At 38.4% G+C, this 15,238-nt stretch overlaps 1 protein-coding gene across 1 annotated transcript in view; it reads right to left on the reverse strand.

The window, feature by feature from the left end:
* Window positions 1-1,529: 1,529 nt before the first annotated feature.
* Window positions 1,530-15,238, reverse strand: part of PLXND1 (plexin D1) — a gene marked incomplete at its 5' end in the record, with an annotated part of 175,654 nt that continues 161,945 nt past the window's right edge. Inside the window, 5 exons of the mRNA XM_083353821.1 lie at window positions 1,530-3,940; window positions 10,325-10,399; window positions 11,251-11,391; window positions 13,036-13,183; window positions 14,509-14,672. Of these exons, the coding sequence (XP_083209947.1) occupies window positions 3,824-3,940; window positions 10,325-10,399; window positions 11,251-11,391; window positions 13,036-13,183; window positions 14,509-14,672 (645 nt within the window). The 3' untranslated portion in view covers window positions 1,530-3,823. The remainder of the gene's footprint in view (window positions 3,941-10,324; window positions 10,400-11,250; window positions 11,392-13,035; window positions 13,184-14,508; window positions 14,673-15,238) is intronic.

Here is a 15,238-nt window from a genome sequence, read left to right on the forward strand (position 1 = left end):
TTTATAAGGGTTTAGTTTGTAGAACAATATTAAGTCCTGTCTTGTATTCCTACAGCCAAGCATGTCATAGTAAAGATTCCTTTTGGACTAAGATTTGGCTCCAAGAGTTTTGTCTTCCTAAGACATGGTTTGGGGTGGGTCCTGACATTTGCATAACTCTGTGTGAAATTAAGGATATTGTATGATAGTTTGCACACTGTTCAGTTTCTTTTTTGGAATTGGAATGTACATCCATCTCTTCCAACTGGTTGGCCACAATATCATTCTCCAGACTTGCTGTCCTACCTCAGTCAGAATCTTGACTGATTCTGTCTTGCTTGCCATATTTCAGTGAGCATTCCACATCAGTTCCTGTAGCCTTCCAATTTAGCGATGACCAGAGTGCTGATCTGATTGAATCTTCTGGTAGTAGAGGTTTTTGTTAAGTAGGGAACATCTTCTAAGGTATCTTGGATATTGACCTCTCTACTGTAGAGAATGTCAGTATACTCCATATTGAGAAAACTTGAACTGTATTTCATTCCCTTCATGAAATAGCCATTAACCCCCTAAAATTGTCTGGGGTATTTATTTCTGTACAGCTGAAGGTCACTGTGTGGGCATCTGCTCACAAGTTTATTGGATATCAGAGAAAAACTCCTCTGCAGATACTGCACATATGACAGGCAGATTGCTGGATGCTTTTTATCTGAAATTTAATTCATCGTAGGGATGGAATTATTTTTAAATTTTGTCATAAAAGAAATGCTTCAGCATGTCTTCTAAGAGCCCCAGGTTTTTTTTTTAAATTGAATTTTCCCAGGTGTTTGTTCCCAACATCTCTGTAATGCCAAGTGAGCCTTTTTGTTAATTAGACTATTCAAGGCAGGGATGTGCAACCTGCCTGGCCTCTTTCACAACAAAGTGCCAAAAAGCAGTGACACTGTTTCATATCATTTTGTAGTGAAAAATACGACCCAACCATGATAAAATAAGGCCATCACTCTTAAAAAACCCCACAGAACTCTATACCACCTGCCAAAGAATCCAGAAAAACTATGAAAACCATAATGCTATTAACTAAACTGCATGTTGTAGTCATGCCCATTGGGTGTTACTGTTTCTCCAAATTTTAAGTTCAGCTGCTGGTTTTTCTCATTATATATATGTTCTGAAAGGCAAACTTTTTTAAAAAAAAAATCCATCCTAATGTATGCTAATTATTCCATTTGTTGGACAGAAGAAGCTCCTCTATTTCTCAGTAGATTATCCTAATGGAGAAATATGAAATATGGGAACAATGCTAATAAATGAACAAAGTCAGGATTCCCACAAATATGAATTCTCATAAACAATGTCCTTTGTATGTTTTTTGGCCTAATTCAGCTTTGTGGATCTCAGAGTAATAGATCCCACAAGCCTAAACTTTGTCCAGATGGACTATTTCAGTGGCTTTTACAGCTTGACAAACTTTGTGCTACTTATTTTAATTGTTTAAAAGGAAGAGAATTTGCTGAATGGACACACTACCACCTTAAATTTGATCAACTTATTTTATTACAAAGATATCCCCCAGCACTTGAAGGATTTTGCCACTTCCATTAAACAGCAGGTAAAGGGGAAAAACACTCACAAATAACTTGACAAAGTTATAATATATATATATTACAATAAAGTTGGGCTCCCCTCAGTTTCCACCTTGTAGACAACTTATTTCTTTTCAATGACTGTAGCAAATATCTGAACAAAGAATTAAATAACAAAGCATATGCCATCACACTTGTGCATCAAGCACACAGCTTGGAACACTCACAACTACCTCTAATCATACCCAGGATAGGACTTTCCAGGGGAAAGGAAGGTCAGTCATTTTAGCTAAGAGCTTTCTGCTCACCCAATTCTATGTAGGAACTAGGCTGCTGATGCCAAAATTACAGCTTCCTGCACAGACAAAACTAGCACATTTGTTAAACTTGCTTCAGTTTCAATCCATTTCCCTCCCCTGCAGACATGGGTAATCCAGAATGGGGATTCCGCCCTCCCATTCCTGAGTTATCTTTAAGTATGTGTGTTACTGGGCAGCTCCTCATGATTAAAAATAATAATAATTTTGAAGGAAACAAACAACTTCTGTCAAGTTAAATGTAGCCCAGCTACATTCTTAAATTTTTCTTCCACAACCAGCCTCTTGGCAAATACATATACATTTCTTCAGTGAGTGTAACTTTTTGAAGTTCTGTTTTCAGGTCTTCTATATTCCTCTTTATTTTTGCCATGGATAAAATCAGTATTTCAATATAGCAATATATAAAAACCATCATGACATGCTAGTTCCTCAAATAATATACTAACACTAGGCATTTTGGAAAGTTGTATCTGAAGTAAGGTAACTGTCAAGGACAAGATTTTGATTAAAAAACTGAAATTCAATTCCCACCCCACAATCAACTCAGCCTCAAAACTGTGGCAACTCCCCTTTAGAATCCCTTGCTTTTCTGAGGTAGTGTGGTATGCTTGAGCATTATTTGGCAGTTCATGAGCTTGGCATTGTCAAGGGCATGAGTTGGCCTCAGCGTTTATGATGAGTTTTCATCTTCTTATACAAAACAGCCATTGCCTGAAGGCAACTACCTAAGGAACTAAAGGGGAATTTTGAGAGTTATTAGAACTACTGATAATTCTCTCCTTCACAACAGAGAGGACAATGTAAGGATAAAGGGAACGTTTCAGGCATCCCATTTAGAAACACACGATACTTTGCAATGATGCTGGCAAATGCAGGACACTGCACAAAGAAGTCCCCTTCAGATAGAAATTGGAACAGAAATATATACCATTATTTTTGTTTCAGTGAAAATTAACAGCGGCCTTACATTAAAGCCAACTGTTAGGAACTTTGGGTTTAAGCTGAGCTGAAAGTTCAGCCCTATATATACCCTTTCAACTGACAGGGGCAGAATAAGGGAAGAAACCACATTCCTTTGACCCTGCAGCATGTGTATACTTTTCCTTCTGTGGAAAATTATTCCTCAAGCAGTCCGAGGGCAGTCAGAGAATTTGCCAAGTGCAAGTCAACATGCAGGAATATCTGGGGAGCTTGGAGAAGCGGGAGCAGCTGCACTGATTGGTTGTTTTCTGACTCTTGTTTGCTACCCAACAACGATCCTTTCAGCAAGGTAATAGCCATTTTTCTGATGAGATAAAGTGCTTTCATATCCCGTGTCTATTTGGGAAGGAACTGCATTGTGGACCCTATGAAATCTCCACCTCTTTCCAATGTTGGAGGACGGTGTGGCTATGTTACACATATAGTACAAAAATAAAAGGCACAAAATACATAGAATGCAGCAAACTGTGTACAGTAAATGGATTCCCTGATATTTAAAGTACACAGAAGAAAGAGGGGCACTGTTTAGAGAGAATTCCTTTGTGGATCTGAGAGCCTTTTGAAACTTTCATTCATTATTCCCTGAGATGTTGCTGCTTTTCTCTCAACAATCTTAGCATTATCTCCATATCCTGATCTTTGGTGCGCAAAGATTTTCTCTGGGAAAACGAATGAAGTAAAAGATGGCCATTTTTAAGTCGAACAGGAGAGCAAATAAGTTATGGGAGCCATGCAGTGCAGATCCTATAGCAAATTTCAAGCTGTTTAGTGGACACCTCTCAGTTCTCCAGATAGTGTAACATGGGCAGATCTGCTATCAAGTTGGTTTCTTAATCATCATATACATACAATGGGGGACATATTGACAAACAATGACTTAAAAAGGGTGTTTCTTAAAAGACAGTGCACTGCAGAGAAGGTCACTTCTAAACACAGGAAGAAAGTTCAGGCTGATACCTATGCTTCACTGCAGCACTCGTAAATATTATCTTCCATAAGTGCAATCACTTGCTCAAATTTGTGCTGCAGCTGAGTGCGTCTTGTGGTAGAATTGGAGTCCAACGCATTCACTATCTGAGGAAACAAGGAATTAAACAAATGTGAGATTTTTTTTTTATTCAGACAAATGAATGCAGTCTACTCATGACTTTTTCTTCAGGCATGTGTGTTTGATTTAGGTCCACTCAATTTATGTCATTCAAGTTCTTAAATCATCTACCTGTTTAAACTGATTTCCACCCACCTTTTGGTAGTACTTTTCTACATTGCTGATTGTTGTATTTCCTTATTACTATAATGATTTATACTTGTGTTTTTCAACGGGGGGGGGGGACTTCCAGATACTGTATGTGCTTTTTAATTCCCAGGATTCTCCAGCAACCATAGCCATTACAAATTTGGGAAACAGTGGTCTAAAGGAATGGATGGTGCATCTTCTTGTTAACACTCAGCTTTTGAGAAATAAACTTAATGTTTTTAGAAGATTCCTGCGTTATTCTATTACTGATTCCTCTTTTTTATTGAAGGAAAACTATTTAAGCTTTTTACATCTTGCAATGTCTTCACCATTGTGGAGGGGGAAAAAAGGAACTGTCCTTGGCAAAGATGAATGATCTATTCGAATAAGAGTCCTTATTCTGCAATTTGTCTTGCATTTCAGGTTTACAAATTACATCTCTCGGCACAAGTTCTCTCAATTGCTTTATTTATTGTGATTTATTTTTTCTTACATTTTATTTTAATCTATTCTTTGCATTTTCAATTTGTACATACAGCAATTTGAATAATCTAAAGCAACTCATTTGTTCCACCATTGTCCACTGTACTTTCAACCAATGCAGAATGAACTACTTCACCTTCCGTTCCTTACAATATAATTAGCTATCTAATTAGGGGATTCCACTCTGTTCCTTCCTTTCTTTATAATACTAAATCAGCAAAATAAAAATATGGCAAGGAGGAAACAAAGGAACAAAATTTGGTGCAAGGCATTGAGGCTTTCTGTTACTTACACATTTTAGAGTCCAAGACAGAAAAAGATTGTGAAATTTGCTACTTTGGATTGTCTGATGTGCTTGTGAAATTGACTAGATTAGAAATCAGAGACCTATATTGGTCTTATCCTCAAATGTTAACTATTTTTACTTAGAAACAAGTTTAGCTGCAACACTCTATGGCAAGATAAATGCCAGCCCCTTGAGGCAGTTCAGATAGGAAACCAAATCTGTGGCTCTTCCTTTTGTTTCCCAAGGTTATTCTCACAGCCCATTACAATAAAACAGCAATGTCAGGAGAAGAAGGATTATGATAGAAAATCATTGTTGATAGTGTAGCTGCTTGTCCCTTTGATTATAAAGAATAACTGCTTTAGCTGTGAAGAATTACAAACTTTTTTTGATTTATATTCTAGGACAAACAAGGCATTCAGAATACTGCTTGGTTGAGGAATGACAGTGGCAAACATCTTTCTTTTCCAGAGATACTCTCCACCAGGGAACAAACCTTCAGTGGGGGAAGCCATGCGGCTTTGCTTCACATTTTTTGCTCCGTGAAAATACATGGCTATCGTTTAGCATTAGCACAGAATAGAGGTTATTTTTATACATCCTTACTTGGAAGTAAGGGCACTGCTACGAAAGGCTCTGATATTACCAGTGGATCAACCCCTATACCCTCTTCCACCTTGGGCAGTTTAGCCTTTTTTAGTGTCACTTTTGTGGCCACGCAGCCCAAGTAAGAAATGTTTTACTTTCCTATCTGAGAGGGTGAGAGTTCCATGAGGGCAGGCTGTTTTTTCCAGAGGCAAAACTCCTTCCTTGGGAGGTGGCTGTATTGTGTGGGCTTGGTGTTCTCCTGCAATCTAGTTCTTCCTATGTTTTTACTTTTTATTTGTACTTCAGTGTTTTAATGATGGCTATATTATTTTTGATTGGTCACCAAGGCTATATTCAAACCAGAGTCATGTCCTGTGAGATGTGGGGCTTTATAAATTTGTTAAATAAGTGTGTAATGTAGACCTTTGGTTTTCTTTTGAGCAGAAGCATCTTATGCTGAATGAGTGAAAAGTGCAGTGGAAAAGTGTTCACCTTCCTCTACCCACAATAGCTATTCACTTATAAAATTAGCTACTCATCTTACCATAGGGTAACTCTGGGAGGCTTACAATCATAAAAACGTATCTAAACATTTACATTAAAACATAAATAAATTAAAACCAAATATTAAAATCTAAGGACACGTGGAGAAGGCAGGGGTGAAGTGGGATTTGTTATTACGGTACTTGATCAACCAATACAGAGGTTACCAAATTCAGAGAAGAGCACCTAAGATGATCAAAGGCTTGGAGACCAAAACATATGAAGAACGGCTGCGGGACTTGGGTTTGGCTAGTCTAAAGAAAAGAAGAAACAGGGGAGACACGATAGCAGTATTCCAGTATCTGAGGGGCTGCTACAAAGAAGAGGGAGCTCAAATTATTCTGTAAAGCACCAAAGGGCAGGACAAGAAACAATGGTTGGAAACTGACCAAAGAGAGAAGCTACCTTGGAGAAACTTCCTGACAGTGAGGACAATCAACCAGTGGAACAGCTTGCCTCCAGAAATCATGGGTGCTCCATCGCTGGAAGTTTTTAAAAAGAGACTGGACAATCACCTGTCTGAGATGGTATAGATTCTCCTGCTTGAGCAAGGGGCTGGACTAGAAGACCTCCAAGGTCCCTTCCAGCTTCTATTCCTATTCTATTCCTATTCCTATTCCTATTCCTATTCCTATCCTATCCTATCCTATCCTATCCTATCCTATCCTATCCTATCCTATCCTATTCATGAACAGCAGCAATGATGGAGTCAAAGACTGTTTTGGTACTATTTTTTGCAATTGAACAGCACTAGGGAGCATTGTGGCTATGAGATGGGATGCAGAAAACACAACTGCAGATTGTATCAAACTGTTCCTGTAGCTGGGGAGTAAGACTGGTGGTGGTGTGAAGGGACCATCGATGTTTAAAGGAGAATATTTGTATCTCAAGGTTGAAATGAGGGGTCTTGCAGACATTTCATTACTCAAACTAGGTAATGTCATCAATTCTCTGATAATGTTACCTAGTTTGGATAATGAACCATCTTCAAGAAAATAACCAAGTTCAGAGAGCACCAAGGACCATAAGTCTGCTTTGTATGTAAACAATGTAGATGGGTGATCACAAGTATGGGAAAAGAAAAGGGACAAGTCTGATGACATGGCTATGTTGTGCCCTCTTTGTGAATGGAAGAAAAGAAGATGCACGCTGCACAATGCCACTGGACTTTGTGAAGCTGGATGGTCAATTACATTTTTGGTTTTACTTATGGTAGAAAACCAAAGATTTTAGTTGTGTTTGTCTGGTGATACTCTTTGTAAATAAGAGTGGTTTACTATAACAGGATTATAACATATGGGTTGATACTGGTTGGAAATCTAATATTGTTGTTAAACTGAAATAAGTGATTTTCCACTTTATTTCTAAAAGAAACCATAGAATAGAATAAAATAGAGTTGGAAGGGACCTTGAAGGTCTTCTAGTCCAGCCCCCTGCTCAAGCAGGACAATCTATTACCATTTCAGACAAGTAACTGTCTATTCTCTTCTTTAAAACCTCCAGTGTTGGGGCATCCACGATTTCTGAAGGCAAGCTGTTCCATTGGTTAATTGTTCTCACTGTTAGGAAGTTTCTCCTTAATTCCAGGTTGCTTCTCTCTTTGGTCAGTTTCCAACCATTGTTTCTTGTCCTGCCCTCTGGTGCTTTGGAGAATAGTTTGACCCCTTCTTCTTTGTAAAGGTAAAGGTTCCCCCGCACATACGTGCTATTGTTTCCGACTCTAAGGGCCGGTGTTCATCTCTGTTTCAAAGCCAAAGAGCCAGCGCTTGTCTGAGGACGTCTCTGTGGTCATGTGGCCGGCACGACTAGACACCAAAGGCGCACGGAACGTTGTTACCTTCCCACCGTAGTGGTCCCTATTTTTCTACTTGCATTTTTACGTGCTTTCGAACTGCTAGATTGGCAGAAGCTGGGACGAGTAACAGGTGCTCACTCTGTTACACGGCACTCGGGATTCGACCCGCCAAACTGCCGACCTTCTGATCGACAAGCTCAGCGTCCTAACCCACTGAGCCACCGTGTCCCTCTATCTTCTTTGTAGCAGCCCCTCAAATACTGGAATACTGCTATCATGTCATGTCTGTTTCTTCTTTTCTTTAGACTAGCCAGACCCAAATCCTGCAGTCGTTCTTCATATGTTTTAGATTCCAGGCCTTTGATCGTTTTAGTTGCTTCTCTCTGGATACATTGCATTGAGCCAAAGAAAGAAGAGCTGCCAAATGAGATACATTTGACTTCTTAAGCCATAGTTTGCATTGTACCTGCATGGGAGTAAGTCCCATTGGACTTAATATCCGAGGGTGGCTGTATAGGGAAGTGCTGTTAGTGTAGCAGAAAGAGAATTTTTCATTCTTATGGCAAAGTAATACACTGCAACAACTCAGAAGCTACAAGCTGCCCAATTGATCCTGGTATAAAAATGCATTTTTTATACAGAATGTTAAGAACAGCTGGAATTAGCTAACAGTGCCCTAAAAGTATGTGTAATATTTTTCAGATTTACCAATTAACAGGTGTTTTCAGGTAATAAAAATAACACCGAATCCATCCTGTGTTTTTCAGTTTGTGCATAATATTTTCATAGTATTTTAAAAGATTTTCTGTAAAAAGTCCGAGATGTAGCAGTTGTGTGGGGTGTGAGAGGAAGGGAATATTGGATGTGTTTCTATGAAAAGAATCTAAGAAGTAGTAACTGACATGAAGGTTCTTTTTTTTTTTACTGAAGTGATATAATCATCCTTAAAACTGACATCCCGTGCAAGATCTGCATTTTGTGGCTTCTTTTACTCTGGAGCTAATATTTTACTATCTCAATGGGATCTAATTATTAGAAGCATTAAATGATTTGAGTTATTAGCAATTTTCAAATCTACTAATTATGGATCGTGGAAGAGGACAATTTGGGCTCGGGTAACAGTGTCATTGGTTTGCCAAAGGCTAAATTTTAAAAAAAGTATGCATTTGGGACTGATAGGGGCAATAAAAAATGGGAAGCAAGGCCAAAGGGGGAAAAATCAGTAATTAAATGTCTGAGAAATTAATTGCACGAAGAAAACAAAATGAAATTGGACACTTCCTGTAAGCACCATGGGAAGCTGATGTCTTGCTGGCTTCTGCTGGCTAAGAACACAGCTTTTCCAAGAGGAATGGCTGCTGGATGTTGGATCTGAGCTGGCTCATGACCTCCCGTTTAGACTACTGCAATGCTCTCTACATGGGGCTGCCCTTGAGGACCACTCGGAGGCTTCAGCTGGTGTAGAATGCGGCCGCACGAGTTGTGATGGGGGTTTCCCGATACTCCCATGTAACACCTCTACTCCGCGAGCTGCATTGGCTTCCGGTTGCCCTCCAGGTGAGATTCAAGGTGCTGGTGATGACCTATAAAGCCCTAAATGGCTTGGGTCCGGGATTTCTGAGGGAACACCTGCTGCCGGCATCAAGTTCCCTTCGTCCTGTGCGCTCCCAGAGGGAGGGCCTTCTCAGGGTGCCGCCGGTAAAAGATTGCCGGCAGATAACACCCAGGGGGAGGGCTTTCTCTGTGGGGGCACCTGCCCTCTGGAACAAGCTGCCCGTGGAGCTCAGGACTGCCCCCGACCTTTGTTCATTTCGCCGGGACCTGAAGACCTGGCTCTTTGAGCTGTCCGGCCCAGGCTGAGAGTTTTAACTGGGTTTTTTTTATTTCTTCAGGGATTTAATTTAATCTTTTTAATTGTTTTTAATTTTTGTATTGTTTTTACCCTGTAAACCGCCCTGAGTCTTAAGGGAAAGGGCGGTATATAAATTCAATAAAATTCAAAATTCAAATTCAAATAATCTCGCCGGAACAAGGAGGGGTCATTGAGATCTTCCATGTGACTCCGGATAGCCACTCCTTGTGGAAACTGCCATTTTTACAGTTGGCTTATGAGTGGAATGGCTGAGAGTCTTGATTACATCAAGCTAATTCTAATCCTTTCAGATAACTAAAGATGTTTTCAAATGGTTTGTTACTGATATCTGATAGAGTGGCTTGCTATTGAACTGCAATGGCAAATTGATTCTGAAAGCTGCAAAAAGTTTGAAGAAGGCAAACAGATCACGAACTGCACGTTGCTCCCTGGTGATTTGGATTCATATTTTTACGTCTACAGCTATGGGATAATAACATTGGTAATATTAATTCAATGCAAATTCAGGTTTTGGTATAGTAGTTAAGCATCACTGCAAAAGATACATGTCGAAGTATTTCGCTATGCACTTCACCACTGCTGCTACAAGCTAACATAAATCTGAACTGACAGATAAAACAACTTCTTTCTATCAGATCAAGGAAGTGACTCACCTGACTGCGGTATCTTTTGGCATATTTATAAATCTCTGTCATGGCAACATTGGTGTTAAACTCATTCCGATATTTCTTCATGAAGAATAAAACAAAGAAAGAACATTACTTCAATTTACACTAAATCATATCCACTCTTTTTGACAGGAATCAATTGGGTTAGAATTCTACTTGCATTGGATGCTGCTCTGTGCTGCATCAGCATATTTGAACTCTGATTGTTTTCAAAGTCAGCTAATTACTATGTGACATACATAACTTTTGAGTAATGCAGGAAAAAAAATGAAAATACATTGTGGCGAAGGGAAAAAAAATCTCTTTACTGATTTATAGTCAAGCAAATTTTAGTTCGATTCCTAATAATACTTAAAACAGCATTGTTTGCCTAGAAAATAAAAAGTGCTTTTAATTAGACATGAAATCAATACAGGTAATCCTTGACTTATGACCATAATGGAGCCCAAAATTTCTGTTGCTAAGCGAGACGTTTGTTAAGTGAGTTTTGCCCCATTTTACGAGTTTTCTTGCGACAGTTGTTAAATGAATCAATTCAGTTGCTATGTTAGTAATGTGGTTGTTAAATGAATCTGGCTTCCCCATTGACTTTGCTTGTCAGAAGGTCTCAAAAGGTGATCACGTGACTCTGGGACACGGCAACCATCATAAATGTGAGTCAGTTACCAAGTGTCTGAATTTTGATCATGTGACCCGGGGGACGCTTCAACAGTTGTAAGAGTCAAACATGGTCACAGGTCATTTTTTCAGTGCCATCGTACTGAACAGTCACCAAATGAAGTGTTGTAAGCCGAGGACCACCTGTATTCTCATAATCGTCTGAGATTAAAAGTACTCATGATAAGATTTGGAGAAATTGGCATAGGAGACAAATCTGAAACTGATACATTATAAAAGAGGAGATTTCTTACCCTGGATTCCTCTGCTAGGTGGGCATTCATTTCTTGTTCGCTAAGAGGTGGCATGTCATGGATCTGTTTGTAATACCTCTGTACAATTTTTCTATATTCAGGAATCTCCTTAGCATATAATAATTTATTAGTAGGTGAATCCTAGAGACAAAAATCCAGAGGGAACCCATTATTTTTTCAATGATTAATTATGATTTTTTTTCTTTAAAAAAGAAAGAAAAATTGAAATCCAAAGGAAAGATACAGTAGTGTTTAAACTTAATTCTATGCCCTTCCCCTGATAAAATATAAATGTATGCACTGGTAAGTTCAAAACACCACTGGGATGAAATGAGCAGTTATCTTTGCATTAGCTTCCCAAGACATGATTCAATGTATGTTATAGCATGTGACAAATGTATCCACAAAGGAATATTTAAAGATAATTCCAGGAGAGTGCTAAACTTCTTAGCAGAGTATTATTTTCTAAAACACGTATCACTCGGTATCCCATGCTGTAACACTACACATAACATACACCCACCTTTATTTATATTTATACTGTTGTCTAATTGAAGGACTAAATTATAGCCCTCAACAAAATGCCTCAAGGAAGTACCGGTATATTAAATTCACTTCAGTAACAGTGCAAAACAGGGTTTTGTTACAATTAAATCTCTGTAGCACTCAAAGGGCTATAAATCAGCATTAGGTTTCCTTGGGATCCATAAATTAGTTTAGGCTTCCTGATGTCAGATTACTTTGCAAACCAATATTTAAGAAGGTTGTGATAACCAAGTACAAAAATTCAAACTTATGATAGGGAAGATACCTAATAAGAAAAACAGATTTAGACCTTACCATCTTCTCATCCTTCTAACCTAGAGGCTAACTCTGTTTCATACATATTAGATTATGGTGCCCTTTAAGGATTAAATTTAAAATAGGATTGGTCTTCCAACAAACCAGTCTCATATTAAGTTCATTGACAAAAACCAAAATAGAATGCTCACTCAGTAAACAGAAGCCTATAGTTGTAGCAAAGAGAGAGAATTCTAAGTACCAAATTGTCCAACTCCCAGGAAATAGGTTGTATACTCCTTATTGCTATGACTTTATAGTAATGCCAGTTCATGCACTTGAGCCTGACAATTCTAGATGTGCATTAAAAAGTATCTGATCCTAATCAGGAAACGAACATCTAAATTAGACGTCATACTAAGCATCTGCAATTCTTTCAAGGGTCAGAAAACTCTTATACACAGAAACTCATAGTAGATTGACATAAGGCAGAAAAATGGTAATCTTATCTACTTTGTAGATTATCATGAAATTGCCCAAGTCATAATTCTGGGAGATGGGACTTGCAATTTTGGGCTGTTTATAACAATGTGATTCTATTATGATGATGATGATGACGATGATGATGATGATGATTAATTTATCTTACAAAAGATGGCAATTGTGAATAAAAGTAACTTTAGATGGTGACTTAGACAACTTAGCCCAGGGGGTAAACTATGATAAGTGATAGAAGAAAACTTTCTGGTGGTTAACAATGTTCCTGACTTGTATTTGATCGTTATTGTTTATGGAACAATTACATTAAATAATGATGAAATAGAATGAAATGTATATATCTTATTAATTTTTCAATTCTGATTCTCATTTTCCTAACAAGGACATCAACTTTCCTCTCTCCTCCCTTAATATTCTTTACCACACAGATGCTAGTCACAGGACAACCAGAAATATTGTTGAGTGGAACAGCAGATGAAAACATCGTCCTTATTGCCCATTACGTACCTTGCCCAACTGCAGGTCAGAGATGGAACAGGCATCAATGAAGGCCTGAGCTATTACAGAAAGACAGGCATCTATGTGGTCAGTTTTGTCGATGTCAAAGACAAATTGGGGGTTCTTCAGAATGTTGACCCAAAATCTCAGAGGTAGGCTACAGAACAAAATTCACAGTGAAATTATCACGATCATTCTCACATCTTTCCATTACAGGGTGAAATAAATTAAATAATATATTAAGTGTTAGGATCTAAAAAAAGCAAGATTGCCAGCTGATGAAATTGGTCTAATGGGAATGATTTTTGACCATCATATTTGTTGCCTCAACATCCTTCTTCCATTCTAATTTTTCTATTTTTGTATAGAGATTAATCTATAACATCTATAGACATTGATTTCATAGTGCAAAAATATCTTCTTAGAGTTCAATAAAACATATGACTTCAGCAACATAAGAAAGATTCCACACAAGTAGTCCTCAACTTACAACAGGTCATTTGGTGACTGTTCAGTTACAATGGCACTGAAAAAAGTGACATGCCCGTTTTTTCACACGACCGCTGTGGGATGGTCATGTCATCAAAATTCAGACACTTGGCAAATGACTCACATTTATGGCAGTTGCAGAGTCCCACGGTCATGTGATCACTTTTCTGAACTTCTGACAAGCAGTGGGGAAGCCAGATTCACTTAACAACCGTGTTACTAACTTAATAACTACAGTGATTCACTTAACAACTGGGCCAAGAAAGATTGTAAAATGGGGCAAAACTGACTTAACAAATGTCTTACCTAGCAACAGAAATTTTGGGCTTGACTGTGGTCGTAAGTCGAGGACTACCTGCACAGACTTGTCCCTTTAAATCGCAGAAGTTGTGCTGCCCCATTGGTAGAATAACGTGAATGGATTTGCCCTGGCTGAGCTGTAAGGTTATAAGATCTTCTTGCTTTGAGAAAATACAGTATGTACTAAAAAACTGTAAAAATGTACTGATTGCTGCCAATTCAATCAGGTGATCTAGATGTCAAAGGGATATTTTCTCACTTTTAATAAAAAAAAGTCTATAGTTATTTTCTAAGTAGTAGAAATACATAAATTTATATGGACATTTCATAATGTTTATCCATTCCTGAACTTGGAATTTGCCTGATGTGAATTTGAAAAGCATTGGGCAGCTGCAGTTCTGAAGTTAACTTCTTCCTCCCTTTTCACTTTCCGCTCATTCATTTTCTACATATGCTTCCTCCTGAGAAACTGCCAGGGGAATCAAAGCAGTGGTGGGATTCAGCCGGTTCGTACCGCTTTGGCCGAACTGGTAGCTAATTTTTTTGTTGCCCGGGCCCAGAATGGACTTCCGGAAGCTACATTCACACAGACAACCGGTTGTTCGCATATCTGAATCCCACCACTGAATGAAAGGCACTTGTTCAGAAGTAGGCTTGTACATAAGACGAAAGGATGGAAATTCTTTCCCGAACCTGTTGGTTTTCCAAATGTGCAATGTGTCAGGGTCAGAGATCCCCCGTTTCTCTGCTTGCTCTTCCAAGAAATCAAAGAAATATTTAATTGCCAAGGGTGGCTTGTCATCTCGGATACTCAGAATGGCTCGAAATAAGTCATCCAGGAATTTTTGCAGTGTGCCCTGAAGAATGAAAAAAAAAAATCAACTTGGACTAAGAAAGGACCAACAGTGACGAATAAAATATTAATACCTTTTAACTAAATTTTTCAGACTAAGTTGAAGATATCTGAAATTACGTGACTGAGTGAAGAGGGGGGAATCTTTCGTGAGAGTTGGGTTAATTTTATGTATACTGGAGTAATTAGTTTTAGTTAGCATTTAATCCTTTTTGGCACTGAAATTCTCCTTCTCTGGTTCTCAAATCTAAGAGCACATCTGTGATTGTTCTGTGTGGTAAACAGTGGGAAAAACTATAGACCCCTGGCAATTCTGTGATCTCGCCTCCAATTATGAATCACAAAGCACTGGAATTACAGACTGGCTTCTAGCCAACATCTGTGTCCAAGTCCATTAACAGCCTTAGTACTGATACTCTATGGGGTTGTTTTTTTTTAAGTAGATGGGACTCTTTACCATTTTTGCATCAAATAACTAAGTTTTTCTTGAGTATACAATACATGATGAAGAAATACTATCATACTTCCCATTCCAGTTATTTGAATGACAAAATAAGAAACTGAACTTGT

Source organism: Vipera ursinii (assembly GCF_947247035.1).
Source record: "Vipera ursinii genome assembly, chromosome: 2".
Taxonomy (NCBI): domain Eukaryota; kingdom Metazoa; phylum Chordata; class Lepidosauria; order Squamata; family Viperidae; genus Vipera; species Vipera ursinii.